We start from the raw sequence: 21,271 nt of genomic DNA on the forward strand, positions 1-21,271 counted from the left end.
GGGGGGACGTGGCTTTCAAAATCAACTTTTTTATTTCTTTGTGGATTTTGATGAAAATTGGCACAGCAACTGGAAATGCTTCTGTGATAACACCATAAAAATTTGAAGTTAATATTTTGATAACTTTTTTATGTATGAAATTTTCTTTCTGTTCCGCTTGTACCGAGCTTGAGCGGCTTATAAAACACGATAGAAAACTTGTTCGAAGTGCTTTGCATTTCCAAATGAATGGACGAGGTCGTGACAGTTTTAGAATTTTATTTTACAACACAATGTTTTTTAGTTTTCATTTTTTTAGAGGTTAATATGCAACAGGCATGTCAACTGTGAACGATTATTTGAATAAAAAAATCACAAAAAACAAATCTGGAAAACTAAAAGTGTCACGACCTGAACAGTTCATCAAGGAATGTAATGCCAGAAACGGAATCAAAATAGACCCAGCAGTCACGAAGAAATCCCTGGGACAAGCAACACAGGTGGCAAAAAAAACTGTTTTGAGAAAACGGCTTCCGAAGTTGCAACATGGGTTTCACATATCAAAAGTCGTCACGGTTGTAGCCTTTCATGTCCTTTTGAACATGGGGCTTCTGGAATGCCTTGCCTTGAAATTGGAGTGCCTTTTCAGCCTTTCTCTTTCCAGAAAACATCATTTTCAGCTCCTCCGTGAAGAGTACATACCCCCCTTTGCAAACCAAACGGAGGGGAGATGGGTTTCAATGGGCTTTCAATGCAAAGTAGGTTAGTTGGTTGGCTGTATCGCACTGGACAACCTCCTTTTGCAGTGTTGTCACCATGGCAACAAGTTAAGCATTTTTTTAACTTAAATTTGAACATTTTTGGCTTTTTTTTCATGTTTTATCTTGCCTGGCACAGCAACTTAGTACTCATAGTGCAGGTGTTCATTGCCAAAAGTTTGCATACCACAAGGTTGAAAATGAGCTACTTTGAAGCTTGGTAGAGTATTCTGCATAACTTCCAACTTCAATGCAAGAGCATATTTTTTTTACTACTTTTGACATTCAAGGCATCCAATATTTCTCGCAGCACAGCCAGTATGCCCTGAGCAATGGTATCAATAATTTCCCTAAAAAAATCACTGTTAAATGCTGCCACAGTAACGTACATTTTTAACGCAGAGAGCATATTTTTATTCCTATATTACTAACTCAAACCTGTTTGCATGAAAATTACAAGTGCACGGGAAACGTTGCGCAAGAAAGGCGATATGGCTCGCGCGCATCGCAGCGCACGCCTACCGCGACATATCGAGCTTTGATTATACCTGATATGGCTGGTCAGGTCGCTTTTAAGATTAAAACTAACGTCGCAGGCATTAATTACAACTACTGGCGTTCAATCGTAACCGGTTGCCCAGTCATGTGATGCTCCAATGTGCGTCGGCTATGCCGTGCGCGCCGCAGCGTTTGACGCGTCGACCGTTTCTTTCTCAAGGCTAGCGAGCCCACAGTCAAAACACAGCAATAACTAAGCGTGCACACATCGCAAATCCGACTAAAAGTTCACTCCTGTTCTGTGGTTCACTTCACGAACCGCTATCGCAAGCGCGCACACCGCGTCACCCTCCGGGGTCTGGCGACGGTAGAGTCACGCGCACCACGAAGCGTTCGATGACCTCCGCCTTTCGAGCCACACAACTTCCCGCAATCTGGCTCGTTATCTCTGGCATTCCCATCGCGATAACGTCCGTGTTGAATACCACAGATTGAACAGAAACTCGGCCGAGCGAAGCGGCGAAAATGAACTCAATCCGCTCGCTACGCAGCTCAGGCGGCCGCCATCTTGCGTTGCGCCCGCGACATCCAATCAGGAGGGTCGTCGTTCTGCGCCCCGACCGGAGGACCAATAGCGCTTCAGCATCTATTACTAGCTTCGTTTGTGCGTCGTTTCTTTTCTGCCGTTTGTGCGTTTGTGAATGAATGAAGATAAAAGAGACGAGCGGAACCGGAAAGACGATCGCTCGGCCGATCTAACCATATCAAAATGGCCGCGCCCGGTGGCACCGTTGCGGAGATAGAGCGCTCCGAAAATTGCCGTTTTTTCGCCCTTTTGCGCTGATAGTTTGTCACCGCGCCTGACAAAAGTATTTTTTTATGCCACTTTGCGATGCTTTTCAGCGTAAAAACTTTGCAGACGCACAGAATAGGAAACATAGAAGCCGAATATGCGGGTTTCAAAAAAACGATGTTTTGGTCATTTTTCCGAAGTTGAAAGCCGCGTCCCCCCTTAAAGCTTGAAGCGCACGATGACAACGAGAGCACGTTCTATTCTTGCGGTGGTGCTTTTATGGCAAACACGCACTTTCAGAATTCCAAAATGAAACTTCCGTTGTAAGTGAAGCGATGATGGCGATGGCATAGAGTAACATAGGGCCATTTAGTGGAGACGAATCGCACCTGCATGCGGCTTCATGCAGTCACTTCCGTAGCTAAGCCTGGCCAAGGCTCATCAAACGTCAAAATGACGGTCCACGCATGTTGCCCGGTCGGGTTAAGGGGGGACGTGGCTTTCAAAATCAACTTTTTTATTTCTTTGTGGATTTTGATGAAAATTTGCACAGCAACTGGAAATGCTTCCGTGATAACACCATAAAAATTTCAAGCTAATATTCTGAAAACTTTTTTATGTATTAAATTTTCTTTCTGTTCCGCTTGTACCGAGCTTGAGCGGCTTATAAAACATGATAGAAAATTTGTTCGAAGTGCTTTGCATTCCCAAATGAATGGACGAGGTCGTGACAGTTTTAGAATTTTTTTTTTACAACACAATGTTTTTTAGTTTTCATTTTTTTAGAGGTTAATGTGCAATAGGCATGTTGACCGTGAACGATTATGTGAATAAAAAAATCACAAAAAACAAATCTGGAAAACCAAGAGTGTCACGACCTGAACTGTTCATCAAGGAATGTAATGCAAGAAACGGAATCAAAATAGACCCAGCGGTCACAAAGAAATCCCTGGTACAAGCGACACAGGTGGCAAAAAAAACTGTTTTGAGAAAACGGCTTCCAAAGTTGCAACATAGGTTTCACTTATCAAAAGTCGTCACGGTTGTAGCCTTTCATGTCCTTTTGAACATGGGGCTTCTGGAATGCCTTGCCTTGAAATTGGAGTGCCTCTCACAGCCTTTCTCTTTCCAGAAAATATCATTTTCAGCTCCTCTGTGAAGAGTACATACCCCACTTTGCAGATCAAATGAAGGGGGAGATAGGTTTCAATGGGCTTTCAATGCAAAGTAGGTTAGCTGGTTGGCTGTATCGCACTGAACAGCCTCCTTTTGCAGTGTTGTCACCATGGCAACAAGTTAAGCATTTTTTTTACTTAAATTTGAACATTTTTGGCTTTTTTTTATGTTTTATCATCTTGCCTGGCACAGCAACTTAGTACTCATACGTGCAGGTGTTCATTGCCAAAAGTTTGCATACCACAAGGATGAAAATGAGCTACTTTGAAGCTTGGTAGAGTATTCTGCATAACTCCCAACTTCAATGCAAGAGCATATTTTTTCACTACTTTTGACATTCAAGGCATCCAATATTTCTCGCAGCAAAGCCAGTATGCCCTGAGCAATGGAATCAATAATTTCACTAAAAAATCACTGTTAAATGCTGCGACAAACGTACATTTTTAATGCAGAGAACATATTTTTATTCCTATATTACTAACTCAAACCTGTTTGCATGAAAATTACAAGTGCACGGGAAACGTTGCGCAAGAAAGGCGATATGGCTCGCGCGCATCTTAGCGCACGCTTACCGCGACATATCGAACTTTGATTACAGCTGATATGGCTGGTCAGGTCGCTTTTAAGATTAAATCTAACGACGCAGGCATTAATTACAACTACTGGCGTTCAATCGTAACCGGTTGCCCAGTCATGTGCTGCCCCAATGCGCGTCGGCTATGCCGTGCGCGCCGCAGCGTTTGACGCGTCGACCGTTTCTTTCTCAAGGCTAGCGAGCCCACAGTCAAAACACAGCAATAACTAAGCGTGTAAACATCGCAAACCCGACCAAAAGTTCACTTCACGAACCGCTATTGCAAGCGCGCACACCCCGTCACCCTCCGGGGTCTGGCGACGGTAGAGTCACGCGCACCACGAAGCGTTCGATGACCTCCTCCTTTCGAGCCACACAACTTCCCGTAATCTGGCTCGTTATCTCCGGCATTCCCACCGCGATAACGTCCGTGTTGAATGCCATAGATTGAACAGAAACTCGGCCGAGCGAAGCGGCGAAAATGAACTCAACCCGCTCGCTACGCAGCTCAGGCGGCCGCCATCTTGCATTGCGCCCGTGACATCCAATCAGGAGGGTCGGTGTTCCGCGCCCCGACCGAGGACCAATAGCGCTTCAGCATCTATTTCTAGCTTCGTTTGTGCGTCGTTTCTTTTCTGCCGTTTGTGCGTTTGTGAATGAACGAAGATAAAAGAGGCGAGCAGAACCGGAAAGACGATCGCTCGGCCGATCTAACCATATCAAAATGGCCGCGCCCGGTGGCACCGGTGCGGAGATAGAGCGCTCCGAAAATTGCCGTTTTTTCGCCCTTTTGCGCTGATAGTTTGTCACCGCGCCTGACAAAAGTATTTTTTTATGCCACTTTGCGACGCTTTTCAGCCTAAAAACTTTGCAGACGCATAGAATAGGAAACATAGAAGCCGAATATGTGGGTTTCAAAAAAACGATGTTTTGGTCATTTTTCCGAAGTTGAAAGCCGCGTCCCCCCTTAAGGGGTGTCAGATTGCGAAGAATGATACACGATGTAACAGTGAGGATTTTAATAGATGGAACTATGTGAGCTGCGCCGGGTCTAGACAAAAAACAACGTAGCAGACGGGAAAACACAGCACTGAGGAACGCATGAGCAGGGTTCTACTGTATTTTGGATACGTTGCAGTTAAGAAAAAATACTGCAAAGTGATGTCGGTCAATTAGTTGGTGCCCACACAAGAACTCCATAGTGCCGAAAGCAGTGCCACTCCTATCATACAATGTGCTTTGATACCTCAGGTTCAATCTATGCACCTTAGGCCAGTTTGCACCACCTAGTGAATCACCCACAAGGTACAGCCCGACCACATGCTTAGCACCGTGTTTCTGTACTTACGGTTGCATGGAGAGATGTGCACTCTTTTGTCTATATTGTGCGAACAGTGAAATCTCGCGATCCTGACTCGGTACGCGGCAGCGCTCCGAGAACTGCGCAGCTCTTCGCAACGACGCGGCTTGCGCAATAGGATGGCAACAATAGGGGGGTTCGCTTGCTGCTGCTGCTGTGCTCGGCGGCGGCGGCTGGCCGCTCCGAGCGCACTGTTCATCACGGCGGACATCACAGCGTGCGGCGGCGGAGCGACCCAGCGACTTCCCCTCCAGCCTGGACTGACCATTGTTCACCGGTAGCAGCTGAGTCAAACGACTCCGGCTGCTTGAGCAATGTGGGACCCGCCAACAACCTAGAAGACGGGTGCTCTGGGCTGGTTTCGGGAATACACGATAGACCCCCTTGGAGGTTGGCATCGGTTGCTTTGGTGTCTTGCCTGCCTCGCATGCTGGCGCCGTCTACACGGCAGCCGTGTGTGGAGAGTCGCCCGGTCAGTTCACCCCTCAATATGTTTGAACTCCCCGAACACCATGTTGTGCTTGGCGTTGGCATAGAGTGGTGGTGTTCTGCCAAGCTGGCACCCCGAAAGCACTGGACTGCCCCAGCTCACCGATGACTGCCCCTGGCTGCGGTGGGAACCGGCGAGAACGATGACGCTGGACTTTCCCTGGCCAGGCGGCAGCGCCAGGGAGCTTGCGCCGCCAGATGCCGATGCCGAAGCGCAGGTGCCCCCCTCCTGGGATGGAGGCACAGCACTCGCCGAGGGCGGCGGGGCCGTGGGGGTGGCAGCGGCGACCGGGGCGGGCGGGGCCCCCTTGCGTGCAGAAGACGGGGCGGCCACAATGATGGGTGCCCGGGTGGCTTCCGCCAGGCGGCCACCCGTGGTGGTGAGCAGGCTGTTGCCCGAGCTCCTGGACAGGCCCAGCCGGGGGGGAAGCAGGGGCGTGGCCACCCCTTCGGCCCCTCCCGCCCCACCGCCAGGGGGCTGGGGGACCCGGGGGGCCCCAAACAGCTCCTGGCGCGTGGCCGTCGGGGTCAGCAGCTGAGGCCTGTCGGCCAGCGGCAGGGCCTGCACGCAGGGTGGAGGAGGGGAGATCGCGCCCGTTGGAAAGGAGAGGGGAGCACCACAAGACAAACAACACCGGAGGGCTTACGAGACACCGAACTGAGTTTGTCACACCCCTGGCCGCATTGTGTGTCTGGCGGAAGTCTGGAGGCTCAGTTGATTCGTGGAGCCCAAAATAAGAGCGAACACCAGGCACCAATAGTGGCCAACTCCCAAGATATCGCCTTTACGTCGGACTGGTGGCCATGTGGCTTGTCGCTGTTTTCAAGCCTCGCTTCTTGGTTAACATAGACTCCGCCGATACTTTGTTATACATGTTAAACCAGGGTGGCTGCCACACTAAGTTTTCCACACTTTCCCTGATCATTTCAACTGTGCAACATCTTGCAAACTGTATCTCACACAAGTGTAGTTCAAAGTGCTCATGCTTTTTGCTCAATAAGAGTGCCATTTATAGTTCACATTGGACGGCCACCAATTAAGGAATCCTCCTATATGTACGCAGTTTTTAAGGTACACTGCAGAAGACGAGAGAACAGGTTCATGTCAAGAAGAAAGTGAAACTCTGTCTTTCTTTTTTTAACACCTAAAGGAAATAAAGCAATAATCTAAAATCTTTCTTGCACAGAATAGAGCTTCCTAATCCCGCCGACAAATCTTGAGTTGTTGCCTAATTAGTGAATTAATCTTGGGGCGACTGTGAAGGTAATTAGTCTGGTAACTAAAAAAGTACATTTTAAACTGACTTGAGTTTTGTTAGTTTAACTACATAAATTCTCTTAATTTGATTAAATTTGGTCCATAAATAACAAAAACAGTTTTATTTTTACTTGCCACGTCCCCCCTTCAAGACGACACACAAGAGGCCAACTTAAGGGGGCACACGGGTCTTTGGGATCGAAAAAGTGCCAAAAAATGCACTTTTCATAAGCATCATTATTGAAATGTATAGGTCTTTTTCTCCAAGTTTGCGAAGTTTTTCCTCCGAAAAGTCGGTACTTGAGCAGTAACAGCTACTTATAAAAGCCCTACAAGGCCGATTCTTCGAGATTCCAACGCCAAAATAACTATTTTTCTATAATTCCTCACTGCTGCGCAACAAGCAGTATCGCAGCGATCTCGGTCTCGTATGAAAGAGCGGACTTCAGTCTTCAATTTCCCGCCACTGACTGCGGTTCCTGCCCGCATAGTCGTAGAGTGGGAAATGCACCAAAAAAAGCAAAAATGCGCGCTCCTATTCGTCGGCGAGCGCACGTGACTAGACAGCGCGATGCAATTGGCAGAAGGCGGCGTCTGTCATCTGCTCCATGCCACTGTCGGCGCAGTCAGGCGTCATATTGCTCGGGCTCTGACTACGACGTTTGCGATGTAGAAAATCCCACACGAAGAACCAGTACGGCAAAAATAGAAAGAAATGCAACCTCGAGAATCTCAGAGGCCGTCCCGCACCAGCGAGGAGCGATGAAGGAGATAGCGACCGACCTTCCGTGGCTGGCGACAACGCGCTTGACAACGTAGGCCTAGCGCCTCCGCCGACCACTCATGATAACGCCTCCGGCAGCGGCCGCATCTATCTCGATACAGCAATGCTGCACCCGTTACACAAGTGACAGAGGTGCGTCACAACGCGGAAAACAAGCTGCACGTGCTTTCTTCAACTGGAGCTACACAACGGAAGTGCAGCCTGTTGGACGATCTCGACAATGCCGCAGCCATGCCGCTGGACGAAACAAGGTTCGTGATCGCCAGTTTGATGACCCAGCTGAATGAACTGATGCGCACAGTGAAATGCAAGTTGTGCTCCGGTGATGTGGAAATCCGCAAGGAGGACAGGGAGTACGGCCTTGCCGTATAAAGCTAGTGCTACGTGTGCGCGAACTGCGGCAACGTGGAGCTCGCTGCGCGTTGACGGCGAGGCCGTTTGCCATCAATATTTTGGGCGTGCGCACTATGCAGTCGACTGGAAAGCAGCAAACAGCATTCAACGGCGTGTTTTTGTCGATTAAACATTTCTTCGCGCGGCCTGCACAACAAAACGTGGCAGAGCTACGTGAAGACTAAACTGACACGGGCAGCTGTTCGCGCATCGCAGAAGGTGACTGCAGATTGCGCACGATCAGTTCAGCAACTGTACGCAGAGCTCGAACTTGCGAACCCGGGCAACACCGCCGTGTCGTACCATGGCTCCTGGATGACGAGGGGACACGTCGCACATCAGAGTCGGCACAGTGATCGGCACAGGGCTGCAAGCGGGCGCCCAAAGAGAGTGACCCTATTTACGAAGAGTGGAAGGCGAAGCACCTCTGCCAGAGAAACAACACCAAAAAAGCTGGGGAAATGGAAGTGGAGGCTGCCCTCATTCTGTTTCAGAGGTCGTGGGAGCTTCTTAAGCTCAGGAACACCACAGTGCTTTCGGATGGTGACTGCCGCACCTACCTTGCTTTGAGGGATGCAGATGTCTATGGCTTCATTAAGAACCTCAAAGAAGAGTGCATCAACCACGTGCAGAAGAGAATGGGCACTTAACTGCGCAACCTCCCAAAGCAGAGGCCAGCTGGCTCTGAGAGCCTCAGTGGTAGGGGGCGGTTGACTGGCGACCTGATCAACAAGCTGACCTACTATGGCTGGGCTATCAAGTCCCACAAAGGGGACGTGCCAGCCATGCACAAGACTGTGATGGCCACGTACTACCACGTGACATCCCATGATGCCGCGTCAAACCACTGCCTCTGCCCCACTGGTCCTGACTCATGGTGCTGCCAGAACGCTGCCAAGGCCAAGGGGGAGCCAGCCCCCAAGCACCGCTACAACCTGCCCCCCCCCCACGTCTGCGAGGCCTTGCTTTCTGTGTACGAATGGCTGGCGGACCACAAGCTGCTTGAGCGGTGCCAGCGCGGCAAGATGCAAAACAGCAACGACAGTCTTCACTCGGTGATATGGTCGCTGGCTCCCAAGGAGCGCCACGCAGAAGCTGCGGTCGCGGAGGCTGTGGTGCGGTTCAATGCCGGAAGCCAGTTGGCATCATCAAAGATCCTGCAGGAGCTGAACATGACCAATGGCGCACTGAGCAGCACACGCATGGCCTAAAAGGACCGCCGGCGAACCAAGGACTCTTCCCGCAGGCGGACATCCGCAGGAAAATTGCAGCGGACCCTCAAGAGGAAGCCCCTGGGAGGTGCCAGCAGTCAAAATGACTATGCTGCTGGGGCCTACTAGTTGTTTCGTGCAAAAAAAGTACTTCGCCTTTTACTGTTTGCATTAAACATAGCACCGCTGAGTTTTTTGCCATTTTCTCAAAATGCATATTTTTGACGTTTAGGAACTTCTCAAGAGGCATACATCAGCACGTAGTGCAGCTAGAATGCACGACCAACTTTACTTCGGACCTGCCCAGCCAGCGGCGCTCTATGGGAGCGCTTGCGCCGAGTCTCGTTTCGCAGCAGGCCGCTAGGGGCGCTTTTACGCACTGCTGCGGCGAGCGGCGGCTACACTGGCAGTGCGTGCTCGAGCGCTAGTAGCAGCCGTCTGGCGCGGGAATTCGGGTTTAATCACACTTCAGTTAAGGGGGGACGCGGCTTTCAACTTCGGAAAAATGACCAAAACATCGTTTTTTTGAAACCCACATATTCGGCTTCTATGTTTCCTATTCTATGCGTCTGCAAAGTTTTTAGGCTGAAAAGCGTCGCAAAGTGGCATAAAAAAATACTTTTGTCAGGCGCGGTGACAAACTATCAGCGCAAAAGGGCGAAAAAACGGCAATTTTCGGAGCGCTCTATCTCCGCACCGGTGCCACCGGGCGCGGCCATTTTGATATGGTTAGATCGGCCGAGCGATCGTCTTTCCGGTTCTGCTCGCCTCTTTTATCTTCGTTCATTCACAAACGCACAAACGGCAGAAAAGAAACGACGCACAAACGAAGCTAGAAATAGATGCTGAAGCGCTATTGGTCCTCGGTCGGGGCGCGGAACACCGACCCTCCTGATTGTATGTCACGGGCGCAATGCAAGATGGCGGCCGCCTGAGCTGCGTAGCGAGCGGGTTGAGTTCATAGAATCGCTCAATATGAAAGATTATCGAAGACCCCGACAGGACAGTACATCTTAAAGGATCTAAGTATATCTTACGAAGGAACACACACAAGGGAGAACCCGGTCCCTCGAGATATATTTAAGCACCTCACTATTAACTCTATTCCTAAAAATATGCACCCTATTCATCACAAGGAAAGAAGAAACGCTAGAGCCAAAGCACTCGAAAAACTGTTTAAACACCACGAGGAGGTAGTCTACGTGGATGCAGCCGAATACAAAGTGCAGGATGCCTTTGCAGTTGCAGCCATCGACAACAAACCCAAGCACATCACCGCAGCCACTGTTTATGGCAGGCGGCCGGAAGAAGCGGAAGAGGCTGCAATTTCTGTTGCAATTATTAGTACCAAAGCAAAATTTATCTTCAGCGACTCCAAAACGGCTGTGCGTAATTTTGCGAAAAACAAAATTCACGAAGCGGCATCTCAAATTCTATTACGAAATCATTTCGAACCTCGCCAGATCCAGATTATCTGGATTCCTGCGCACTCGTCCCATCCAGGGAACGAAGCGGCCCACAGTTTTGCCTGCGAACTCGTCAACCAGGCGGTGGACCAATCGTGCCTGCGAGGGTCTAAGGAGCGTATGGTTACTTTTCAAGAAATTACATCTCACTTCAGAAATGAAAGACTGGTTTACCCTGCGCCTCATTATTCCCTAACGAAAATCCAGCAAACGACATGGAGGCAACTCCAATCTCATACCTTTCTAAACCCTTATAAATTGGCCCTAATGTACCCAGGTCTGTACACCCCAAAGTGCAGAATATGTGAGGCCGAAAAAGCCGACCTAGCCCACATCTTATATGAATGCCCTGAGCTCCAACCTAAAGCCGAATGGCATCTCTCTAACCAGATAGAGTGGGAGACTGCGGTGACCAGCTCCAAGCCTGAGACCCAAATTCAGGCCGTGGACTGGGCTTTAGAAGTCGCCACGAAGCAAGGTCTTCTGGCCACTTCACAGTGTCAAGAAGAAGCCCATCATTAATCAAAGTCAATGAGTATTGACTAAATAAAGTTGTTCCTCCTCCTCCTCCTCGCTCGGCCGAGTTTCTGTTCAATCTATGGCATTCAACACGGACGTTATCGCGGTGGGAATGCCGGAGATAACGAGCCAGATTACGGGAAGTTGTGTGGCTCGAAAGGAGGAGGTCATCGAACGCTTCGTGGTGCGCGTGACTCTACCGTCGCCAGACCCCGGACGGTGACGCGGTGTGCGCGCTTGCAATAGCGGTTCGTGAAGTGAACTTTTGGTCGGGTTTGCGATGTTTACATGCTTAGTTATTGCTGTGTTTTGACTGTGGGCTCGCTAGCCTTGAGAAAGAAACGGTCGACGCGTCAAACGCTGCGGCGCGCACGGCATAGCCGACGCGCATTGGGGCAGCACATGACTGGGCAACCGGTTACGATTGAACGCCAGTAGTTGTAATTAATGCCTGCGTCGTTAAATTTAATCTTAAAAGCGACCTGACCAGCCATATCAGCTGTAATCAAAGTTCGATATGTCGCGGTAAGCGTGCGCTAAGATGCGCGCGAGCCATATCGCCTTTCTTGCGCAACGTTTCCCGTGCACTTGTAATTTTCATGCAAACAGGTTTGAGTTAGTAATATAGGAATAAAAATATGTTCTCTGCATTAAAAATGTACGTTTGTCGCAGCATTTAACAGTGATTTTTTAGTGAAATTATTGATTCCATTGCTCAGGGCATACTGGCTTTGCTGCGAGAAATATTGGATGCCTTGAATGTCAAAAGTAGTAAAAAAATATGCTCTTGCATTGAAGTTGGGAGTTATGCAGAATACTCTACCAAGCTTCAAAGTAGCTCATTTTCATCCTTGTGGTATGCAAACTTTTGGCAATGAACACCTGCACGTATGAGTACTAAGTTGCTGTGCCAGGCAAGATGATAAAACATAAAAAAAAGCCAAAAATGTTCAAATTTAAGTAAAAAAAATGCTTAACTTGTTGCCATGGTGACAACACTGCAAAAGGAGGCTGTTCAGTGCGATACAGCCAACCAGCTAACCTACTTTGCATTGAAAGCCCATTGAAACCTATCTCCCCCTTCATTTGATCTGCAAAGTGGGGTATGTACTCTTCACAGAGGAGCTGAAAATGATATTTTCTGGAAAGAGAAAGGCTGTGAGAGGCACTCCAATTTCAAGGCAAGGCATTCCAGAAGCCCCATGTTCAAAAAGACATGAAAGGCTACAACCGTGACGACTTTTGATAAGTGAAACCTATGTTGCAACTTTGGAAGCCGTTTTCTCAAAACAGTTTTTTTTGCCACCTGTGTCGCTTGTACCAGGGATTTCTTTGTGACCGCTGGGTCTATTTTGATTCCGTTTCTTGCATTACATTCCTTGATGAACAGTTCAGGTCGTGACACTCTTGGTTTTCCAGATTTGTTTTTTGTGATTTTTTTATTCACATAATCGTTCACAGTCAATATGCCTATTGCACATTAACCTCTAAAAAAATGAAAACTAAAAAACATTGTGTTGTAAAAAAAAAATTCTAAAACTGTCACGACCTCGTCCATTCATTTGGGAATGCAAAGCACTTCGAACAAATTTTCTATCATGTTTTATAAGCCGCTCAAGCTCGGTACAAGCGGAACAGAAAGAAAATTTAATACATAAAAAAGTTTTCAGAATATTAGCTTGAAATTTTTATGGTGTTATCACGGAAGCATTTCCAGTTGCTGTGCCAATTTTCATCAAAATCCACAAAGAAATAAAAAAGTTGATTTTGAAAGCCACGTCCCCCCTTAAGGGGACGTGCTCCTCCAAACAACTTTTTTTTTAATAATGAAGTTAGGAGGCTGAAATTTTCACAGCTTGTAGAGATTGAGCTCCTCTGGTCATATATGTAATCAGATTTTGAATAGCTGCTCCGGATAAAATGTTACGCAGCATGACTTTCAGAAAAATGGCTTTTTTGTGCACACTTTTTTTTATAGTAAAATTTTTTTCTGAAACTTTTAAAATAGCCTAGGTGGTTCCTTATGAACTGCAGAGTGCACAAATCTACCTGAAAAAGCCTCATCATCATTTTCCTCACCACGAAAAAAAAATTACTGGTAGTGTGCCTTTTTTTGTTCTGTATATTTTTGTTTTATGACCGTCAGAAATATCTAAGGACACAAATTGCATAATGAACAAGATTTGTGCACTCTACGTGTTATAATGAACATCTGTGCAAAATTTCATCCTGATACGACAACTTTAAGTGGGAAAATAAGTGTGCACAAACTCAGAAAACCGACAAAAACAACAAGCTGAGAAAAACGCAATTGAAAGTTTATTTCTTTGGCAGACTCAGAAATTCTTGCTCGAACAACATGAAATTTGGTGGGGATACAGTCTGAAATGTCCACATTGATGTACTAAAACTAGAATGCTCCTGCTGCATAAGTTGCACCCTCACGGTTTTTGCTGGGGTAGTCCTTGGTATGGGATTGTTTCACCAGGCTGCGGCAATGGGGCTAGCCTTAGCAGTCAGATTTGCACACATCTGCCTGATCCTCCGCTGGTCACTTGCATTGCTTAGTCTGACCAGTTCTTCTGAAGGGAAGATCTGACCAGTTCTTCTGAAGGGAAGATTCCCAGTTCTTGGAGAACTTGCTCAAAACTAGTGTGGCCTCTGTTGAACCACAACCCTGCGAGGGCAGTGGCAGTCTCCACTACAGTGAACTGCAGGTTGTACGATAGCGTCCTGTGCCAGATGCGCAGTGCTGCTTCCGTCTCCATGGCATGGGATGAGCAGTCAACATTTTTTTCACACACAAGAGGCACGAAAGGCTTGCCACACTTCCTCCTCTTGCTCATCAAGCTTTTGGTGGCGGCTACAAGTACAAGTAGTTTGACAGCACCTCAAAATCCAGGCAGAGACCAGTGTCAAGAGAAATGGCAGTGCCAACACTGTTGTGGCTCGTGTCTTTGCTTCTGCCAAGTACCATCAAAAATCACACTGAGGTCAGTCTGACCAGCTTGCAACGCAGTTACTTGCCTTGCTTCAGCAAGGTTGTCTGAGACGCCTTTTGTGGCCGCAACATGAACTTTCTTGGCAGTGTTGTAGAACGTCTTTTGATGCTGTGGTTTTGGTAGACCAAGAATGGCACAAAACCTGCACAACTGATCGTGTCCGATGCCAACCGCGCGTGCAGCGAGTACCGCTTTCACATTGACGGCGAAACTGCAGAGTTCCGGTTTGCGGCCTCCGCGACCGACGGCGGCAGCGCGCTGCGACGAGTAAACAGAAGAAATCACTCCCGCAGCCACTCCCGCAGGGCACTTCTCGTTTTTGCACTTCAGTTCCAGTACCGATGCGAGGCCCTTCCGCTTGTTCGCAACCTCAACTACGACGAGTTCGCACTTCCCGCACGTCGCGCACACGGCGGCACTCAAGGTCAGTCAGAGCGCCGACTCCACAGATAACTGCACCGCTCCCGTGGCTGCCTGTCTGCTCACCTTGGAAGGCTGCCGACTTCTTCTCCGATGCGCTTATAAAGCCGATCCGATATCTTCGCTGATAAAATCAGCCCCGCCTGGTAGAGCCGCGCTTGCAACGCTTGAAGGCCCGGCGCCGTTAGGCCTCACGGTGCCGGTCGTGCCGGCATTGGCCGTGGTCGTCACAATGCTGCGCCGCTTGCGCTTTCCTTTGTACCGGCATGAAGTACGCTGCTTCCGGCGTCAAAAGTCACGCTTCTCCTCACCGTTCACGATTAAAAACACACGATAAGGAAATAGAAAAGATAGCGCGAAGTAGCGAACGGAACGCTGCGGGCGATGGCGGCGATGGCGGCTCACAAGCGGCAAGAGCCAATGGCGGTCCCGCTTTCGCGTCACGTGATTTAAATGCCCAGTGGGAGCTCGCAAAACAAGCGGGAAGAAACATTTTTTTTATTTTTTTTACGCGGAGATACGAAGCTGGCGAGCGGCTCAATCGAGAGAAGAAGGCTTGATCTACCTCTCTCAAGTGACCAAAATGGCGGCGAGCCACGCTGCCGTGCGGAATAAATTCTCAAACCTGGCCGAAATTTGGCTTGATTGCGCGATTTCTTGGGTCACCGCGAGTCATTCAGATACATTTTTCACTAAGTTCTCGTTCGTATTTCGTTTTCATTTTTTTACCCATGAAAGAAGGATAGTCAAAGATGCTAATGCAAGGGAAAACAAAAAATCGGTATATTTCGAAAAAATCGCGTTTTTTCGACCCGCGTGTCCCCTTAATTGATTTCGGTAATTGCGAATGAATAAGTAGCAGTTTTACGGTGACCATCTCTGAATGAATGGTTTTTTTTTATTCAGCGTATTAAGGCGGGGCGGGGCCTCTTGTCTGGCTTTCCCGTTGTGAGATGCGTTACGGTGCACGCGACGCATTTAGTTTCGTGGTCTGATATGAAGTGATGCCGAAAAGAAATAAGATTATCTTACGTACTGACAACGGAACTGGCTAGCTAACCAAAGTGTACAGGTTCATACTCGCAGGGGGAGGTTATTCCCGAATTTGATGTACATTGGGTAGTTCCTAGCATAAACCAAACTTATGTCATAAAAGCTCCCCAGGAACTCTTTTTGTATAGTAAATACAACAAAATTGAAGCTGCGTGCAGGTGTTCATTGCCAAAAGTTTGCATGCCACAAGGGCGCAAATGAGCTACTTTGAAGCTTGGTATAATATTCTGCATAACTCAAACTTCAGTGCAAGGGCATTTTTTTTACTACTTTTGACATTCAAGGCATCCAATATTTCTCGCAGCACAGCCAGTATGCCCTAAGCCATACATATATGCATCGGTATCAATAATTTCCCTAAAAAATTCACTGTTAAATGCTGCAGCAGTAGGGTAAATTTTTAACGCAGAGAACATATTTTTATTCCTATATTCCTAACTCAAACCTGTTTGCATGATTATTACAAGTGCACAGGAAACGTTGCGCAAGAAAGGCGATATGGCTCGCGCGCATCGCAGCGCACGCTTACCGCAACATATAGTACTTTGATTATCCCCGATATGGCTGGTCAGGTCGCGTTTAAGATTAAATATAACGTCGCAGGTATTAATCACAACTGATAGCGTGATGTGACGCTCCAATGCGCGTTGGCTATGCCGTGCGCGCCGCAGTGTCCGACATGTCTACCGTTTCTTTCCCGAGGCTAGCGAGCCCACAGTCAAAACACAGCAATAACGAAGTGTGTAAACATCGCAAATCTGACTAAAAGTTAACTTCACAAACCGCTATCGCAAGCGCGCACATTGCGTCACCCTCCGGGGTCTGGTGACGGTAGAGTCATGCGCACCACGAAGCGTTTGATGAACTCCGCCTTTCGAGCCACACAACTTCCCGTAATTTGGCTCGTGATCTCAGGCATTCCCATCGTGATAACGCCTGTATTGAATACCACAGACTGAATAGAAACTTGGCTGAGCGAAGCAGTGTAAATGAACTCAAAAACCGCACCCTATGCAGTTCAGGCGGCCGCCATCTTGTGTTGCGCCGCGACACCCAATCAGGAGGGCCGTTTTATCGCGCCCTGACTGGAGGACCAATAGCCCTTCAGCATCTATTTCTAGCTTCATTTGTGCGTCGTTTCTCTCCTGCTGTTTGTGCGTTTGTGAATGAACGAAGATACAAGAGACAGGCGGAACTGGAAAGACGATCGCTCGGCCGATCAAACGATATCAAAATGGCCGCGCCCAGTGGGACCATTGCGGAGATGCAGCGCTCCGAAAATTGACGCTTTTTCGCCCTTTTGCGCTGGGTAGTTGGTCACCGCGCCTGGCAGAAGTATTTCTTTACGCCACTTTGCGACGCTTTTCAGCGGAAAAACTTTGCAGGCGCACAGAATAGGAAATGTAGAAGCCGAATATGAGGCTTTCGAAAAAACGATGTTTTGTTAAGTCCGCGTCCCCCCTTAACCAACTGGCACCACATGCTTGACCCTACCTGTGCGAGGGGGGTACTGAAGGGGTCAGGTGCCTGGCAGCCCAGGCAGAGGGTGGAGTCGGAGCGCTGGAAGAACGGGTGCCGGCGGCCCCGGCTGCTGCTGCTGCTGCCTGCCGTCGCTGCCGGGTTGGTGGCCGAGGCCCCCTCGGTGGCGGCAGCTCCCCCAGCCGAGGAGGAGGCTCCCCCGGTGGCGGCTGCCGCAGGTGCAGTGTCCTCCTCGCAGCAGCTGTCCACGTCCACCTGCATGGCCGAGCCACCCCCGGCCGCCTCTTCTTCGGGGTCCTCATTCTCGTTGTAGTCCTGCACAAGCACGGCACGCCCATCAGTCAAATGAGGGGGTTGCACCGCACCAAAGCTACACCTGGGCTATGAGGCACGCCGCAGTGCAGTGCGCAGGAGTAATTTTGAACACCTGGGGATCTTAAACTGCGCCGGCATCTCGACACACAGGTGTTCTCACTTTTTGCCTCCATCTGAAAAGCAGCCACCGTGGCCGGGATCGAATCCTCTCGTCATTGCGCTCAACCTCAGCCACTGAGCCCCTACAGTGAGCTCAAGCCAATCAATCACCTCCTGGCAAACGGCACCTGCTGGGCCGCCCACTCCTTGCCCACCAAAGACCACTGCGAAGGATGCCTCCCGTCATTAGGACCACTGGAGATAGTCGCATGCTCCAGGCACTGGGCTAGTCAGGGCGCAAAGCTGATGGGCAGAACTCCACTGATGTACAACCAGCATTAACGCCGATGCAATTATCATTGTCCCCCAGCCAAATAAATTATGCACACTCGCTTGACTAAACGTTTTACAGTATGAGATGTGTTTTCCCAGTGGCAGCATCCAATTTCTTGCACCTCGGCCACCGCTCCACTATCACCAGTACGCCTGCTCTATAAGCATGTTTGGAACCCTGTCCTCGCCTTGCCCAGCCCTTAGGAATGCAAGGTGGCAAACAGTGGGCCTTTACTGGATGTTGCTGCACAAGCACTGCAAGGCACTAACGTGCAAGTCCTTATAGTGCAAAGGGAAAATTTGACACCCGCCTGAAATGCGGCCGCACAGCAAGCTGCACAGCTTTATCAGAAATTTCGCAACCGAAAAAAAAATTCACCCTGGTCCAATGTTCGAACCCGCGACCACTGCCCATCAAAGGCAATTAATTGCTCCACCAACTGAGCTAGCGAGGAGGCCAGCCCTTTGCAGCACTAGAGCAAACTGATCCCCAGCTCGAAGTGGGGGACAATTCGCTTTAGCGCTACAAACAGAGAGCCTCCTGGTTAGATCAGTGGCTGGAGCGATTGATTGCCTTAGATGGGCAGTGGTCCTGGGTTCGAACTTTGGACCAGGCTGAATTTTTCTTCTATTGCTGTGCAGCCTTCTTTTGTGGCCATTTCAGGCAGGTGTGAAATTTTCCCTCTGCGGAACTCGGCCCACCTGGGGACGTCCTTGTGCACGCACAGTCAACCAGCCAAGACGACCCACCTCGGCATACCAGGGGTCGAGCAGGAGGAAGCCATCGCGCAACGTCTCCGAGTCGTCCGCCCCCGAGCGCATGAAGTAGATGAGCGCGTCAAAGACGTAGGCCACGTGCTTCAGCGACGACACATCCATCACGGGCAGTGAGTCGAAGTGCTCGTTGTTGTGCGCCCGCAGCAGGGACAGCGCGTACGACAGGAAGTCCCGCCGGGCAGACACCCCCTCTGAACCTGGGGGGGAAGCAAGTTGAACAAAATGACATTCCCACAAATTGTCTATCGACAGTTAGTCAGCATACTTGCTAGGAACACAGTCAACAATAAACCATCGAACGGGCTGTAGTGTAGCTCAGGTAGTGTGCACACGTACGGACTCTGATCCCGATACCCATCCTCATGGCAGTGTCAGAATTTCCCCCGTCGTCATGGATGGACGTCCCCATGAGACCCTTGCATTCGTTAGCGGCAGAACGGGAAGTGGGATGGCACACCACTCCCAGCTTGAGGAACACCATGGCAGGCTGAACTGCCCTGCACAATCATTTAGGCTACACAGTGCCTTTACCAGCAAAGCAACCCCTCAGAGGACTGTGTTTCAGAAACTGTGTTGTCCCCCTTGCCGCGAACGCAGCTTTTTATGGAGAGAAGCTACGGGAGGGGAGGGAAAGAGAGAGCCAGCCTGTTTGTGTTACTCGTAAAAGTAGTTCCCGATAAACTGGTTTCAGTTTCAGTTTCAGCGTGGCACGTACTCATTTGCTACAGCTCATTTCTTCCCTTTAGCTCCATGGTTGAGTGCGCTGAACCACGATCACCGAGCATGCAGGCATGTTGCTGTTTCCTTCCCTATGCTTCATTTGTTTCTAAACACAAGCCAACACTGACTTAAGGGGGGAGGTGGGTCCTTAGATAATTTTTTTTATATTAAGTGCCAGCTTGATGAAAATTGGCAGACTTGAGCAGATTGTTATGCTCATTTCGAATATGTACTTGGTTTTAACATATCAAAATTTGCTGAAGGAATACAGTGCTTTGAAATTAATTTATTGAGGCATTTCTTATGGGAGTTTAGAGCAATTTCGCTTTATCAAACTCAAATATGAATTATATGGACATAATGCCAAAGGTCTACTTCGCCAGGCTATGCTATTTTCATTCATTTCAAAAGCTTTTGCAAAGTATGAAAGAAGTGAACATTTTATACCAACAATTTCTATAAAATTATCTCATCGTTACTCAATTTTGCTTATAGGTGAAAAGCAACAGAGTAATAAAAATAGCATAGCCTGCTACATCAATTCAATATGAATACAATTATACCAGTCTTTTCATCCCAGCTCAAGAGCAACATAACAAAACCCCCGTAAAGCGGAGCACGGCCTCACAAAAACAGAAACTGAGAAAAATGCATTTGAAGTTTCCTATCATGGTAACTTTTGTTACAGCACAGCCACAATAACAAAAATGGCATCACTGTGTAGCTCAGTTCTTCATGAAGAAAAGCACACTAAGCATGTGTCTGTACCACAAAATTGTGGGAATCGTGGAAAACCGCGACCCGCGATCCCGAGCCGGCGTGCGCTTTGAGAGAGACTTGTGCACTGAAACCGGTCCGGCGCTCCGCTGGTTCGTCGGCAGTCCCCGAGAGATGGCACCACCGATCTGTGTGGGCATAGGTGCACGGGCGCGGGCGGCGCGAACGTGTGTGTGCGGGAGACTGGAGTCTCGTCGGAGACACGGTCGGGGCTGGTTCGACGGAACATTGCTGCGGTGGCGGATACATGTATCTCAGGTGGGAACTGTTTGTTCCCAACTGAGATACATGTATGGCAACATGGCAAAACGCGAATGGCAACATGGGCCGCCCAATGCCGCGGATGCAGCGAGCCACGGGTCTCTGAGCGAGCCCCTTGCCTACAAACTGCGTGGCGCGCATACACGGCTGGCGCACTGTTTCTGTTTCTTTCGGAGCTTAATCGTCTATGCAGGCATCAGCGTGAACCGCATGGAGCGTTTTCTCCCCACAAAAACTCAAAATGTGCCCCGCAAGCCACAGGTGCGCTGACGCAGCCGTGGAGACCACCCGCACTATGTGGGTAGCTCCAGCGACCGCTTCCAACCGCTCGCTGAAACGCAACTCAATGGGCAAATGAGAGGGGCACGCGAGAAAAAAAAAAGTGGATAACTTTGGTGAAATTTTCACAGTAAAACGTCATGCACACCGCTTACGAAAGCGCCCATCAAACATCATCCGTGGTGGTAAGCCTAATCGCCTCTTGCAAGGCTGCCGCCGCCGTTTTGCCCTTCGTTCGCTCATGCTTGTTGGGTTTGGTCTTTCCAGCAAGCATTCGTGAATCTTTATGAGCCTTGTGCACGTGTTTTTTTCACACCTGTGTCTTTCACACCCTTTGTCTTTCTTTCGCGTTTTTTTCACACCCGGCAACTTCTGCGCCAGGAAGTGACTCGCACTGCACGCGGCTGCGGGAGGAGCCTGACCAGTTTCGCCAATGGGGAGGCGCACACCCTATGGTGGGAGCTTCGAAGCACTTGGGCATGCCGAGGATATTTGATG

The 21,271-nt window shown here is 49.1% G+C and overlaps 1 protein-coding gene across 3 annotated transcripts in view; it reads right to left on the reverse strand.

Moving 5' to 3' along the window:
- Nucleotides 1-21,271, reverse strand: part of Hyd (E3 ubiquitin-protein ligase hyd) — an 86,946-nt gene that overhangs the window by 14,887 nt on the left and 50,788 nt on the right. For all 3 annotated transcript variants that reach the window (XM_077684325.1, XM_077684324.1, XM_077684323.1), the window contains exons 32-34: nucleotides 18,710-18,933; nucleotides 17,228-17,527; nucleotides 5,731-6,189 (exon numbers count right to left, since the gene is read on the reverse strand). In XM_077684325.1, the coding sequence (XP_077540451.1) occupies nucleotides 5,731-6,189; nucleotides 17,228-17,527; nucleotides 18,710-18,933 (983 nt within the window). The remainder of the gene's footprint in view (nucleotides 1-5,730; nucleotides 6,190-17,227; nucleotides 17,528-18,709; nucleotides 18,934-21,271) is intronic.

Source organism: Haemaphysalis longicornis, unplaced genomic scaffold (assembly GCF_048455015.1).
Source record: "Haemaphysalis longicornis isolate Haplotype H1 unplaced genomic scaffold, Haemaphysalis longicornis Haplotype H1 scaffold_9, whole genome shotgun sequence".
Taxonomy (NCBI): Eukaryota; Metazoa; Arthropoda; class Arachnida; order Ixodida; family Ixodidae; genus Haemaphysalis; species Haemaphysalis longicornis.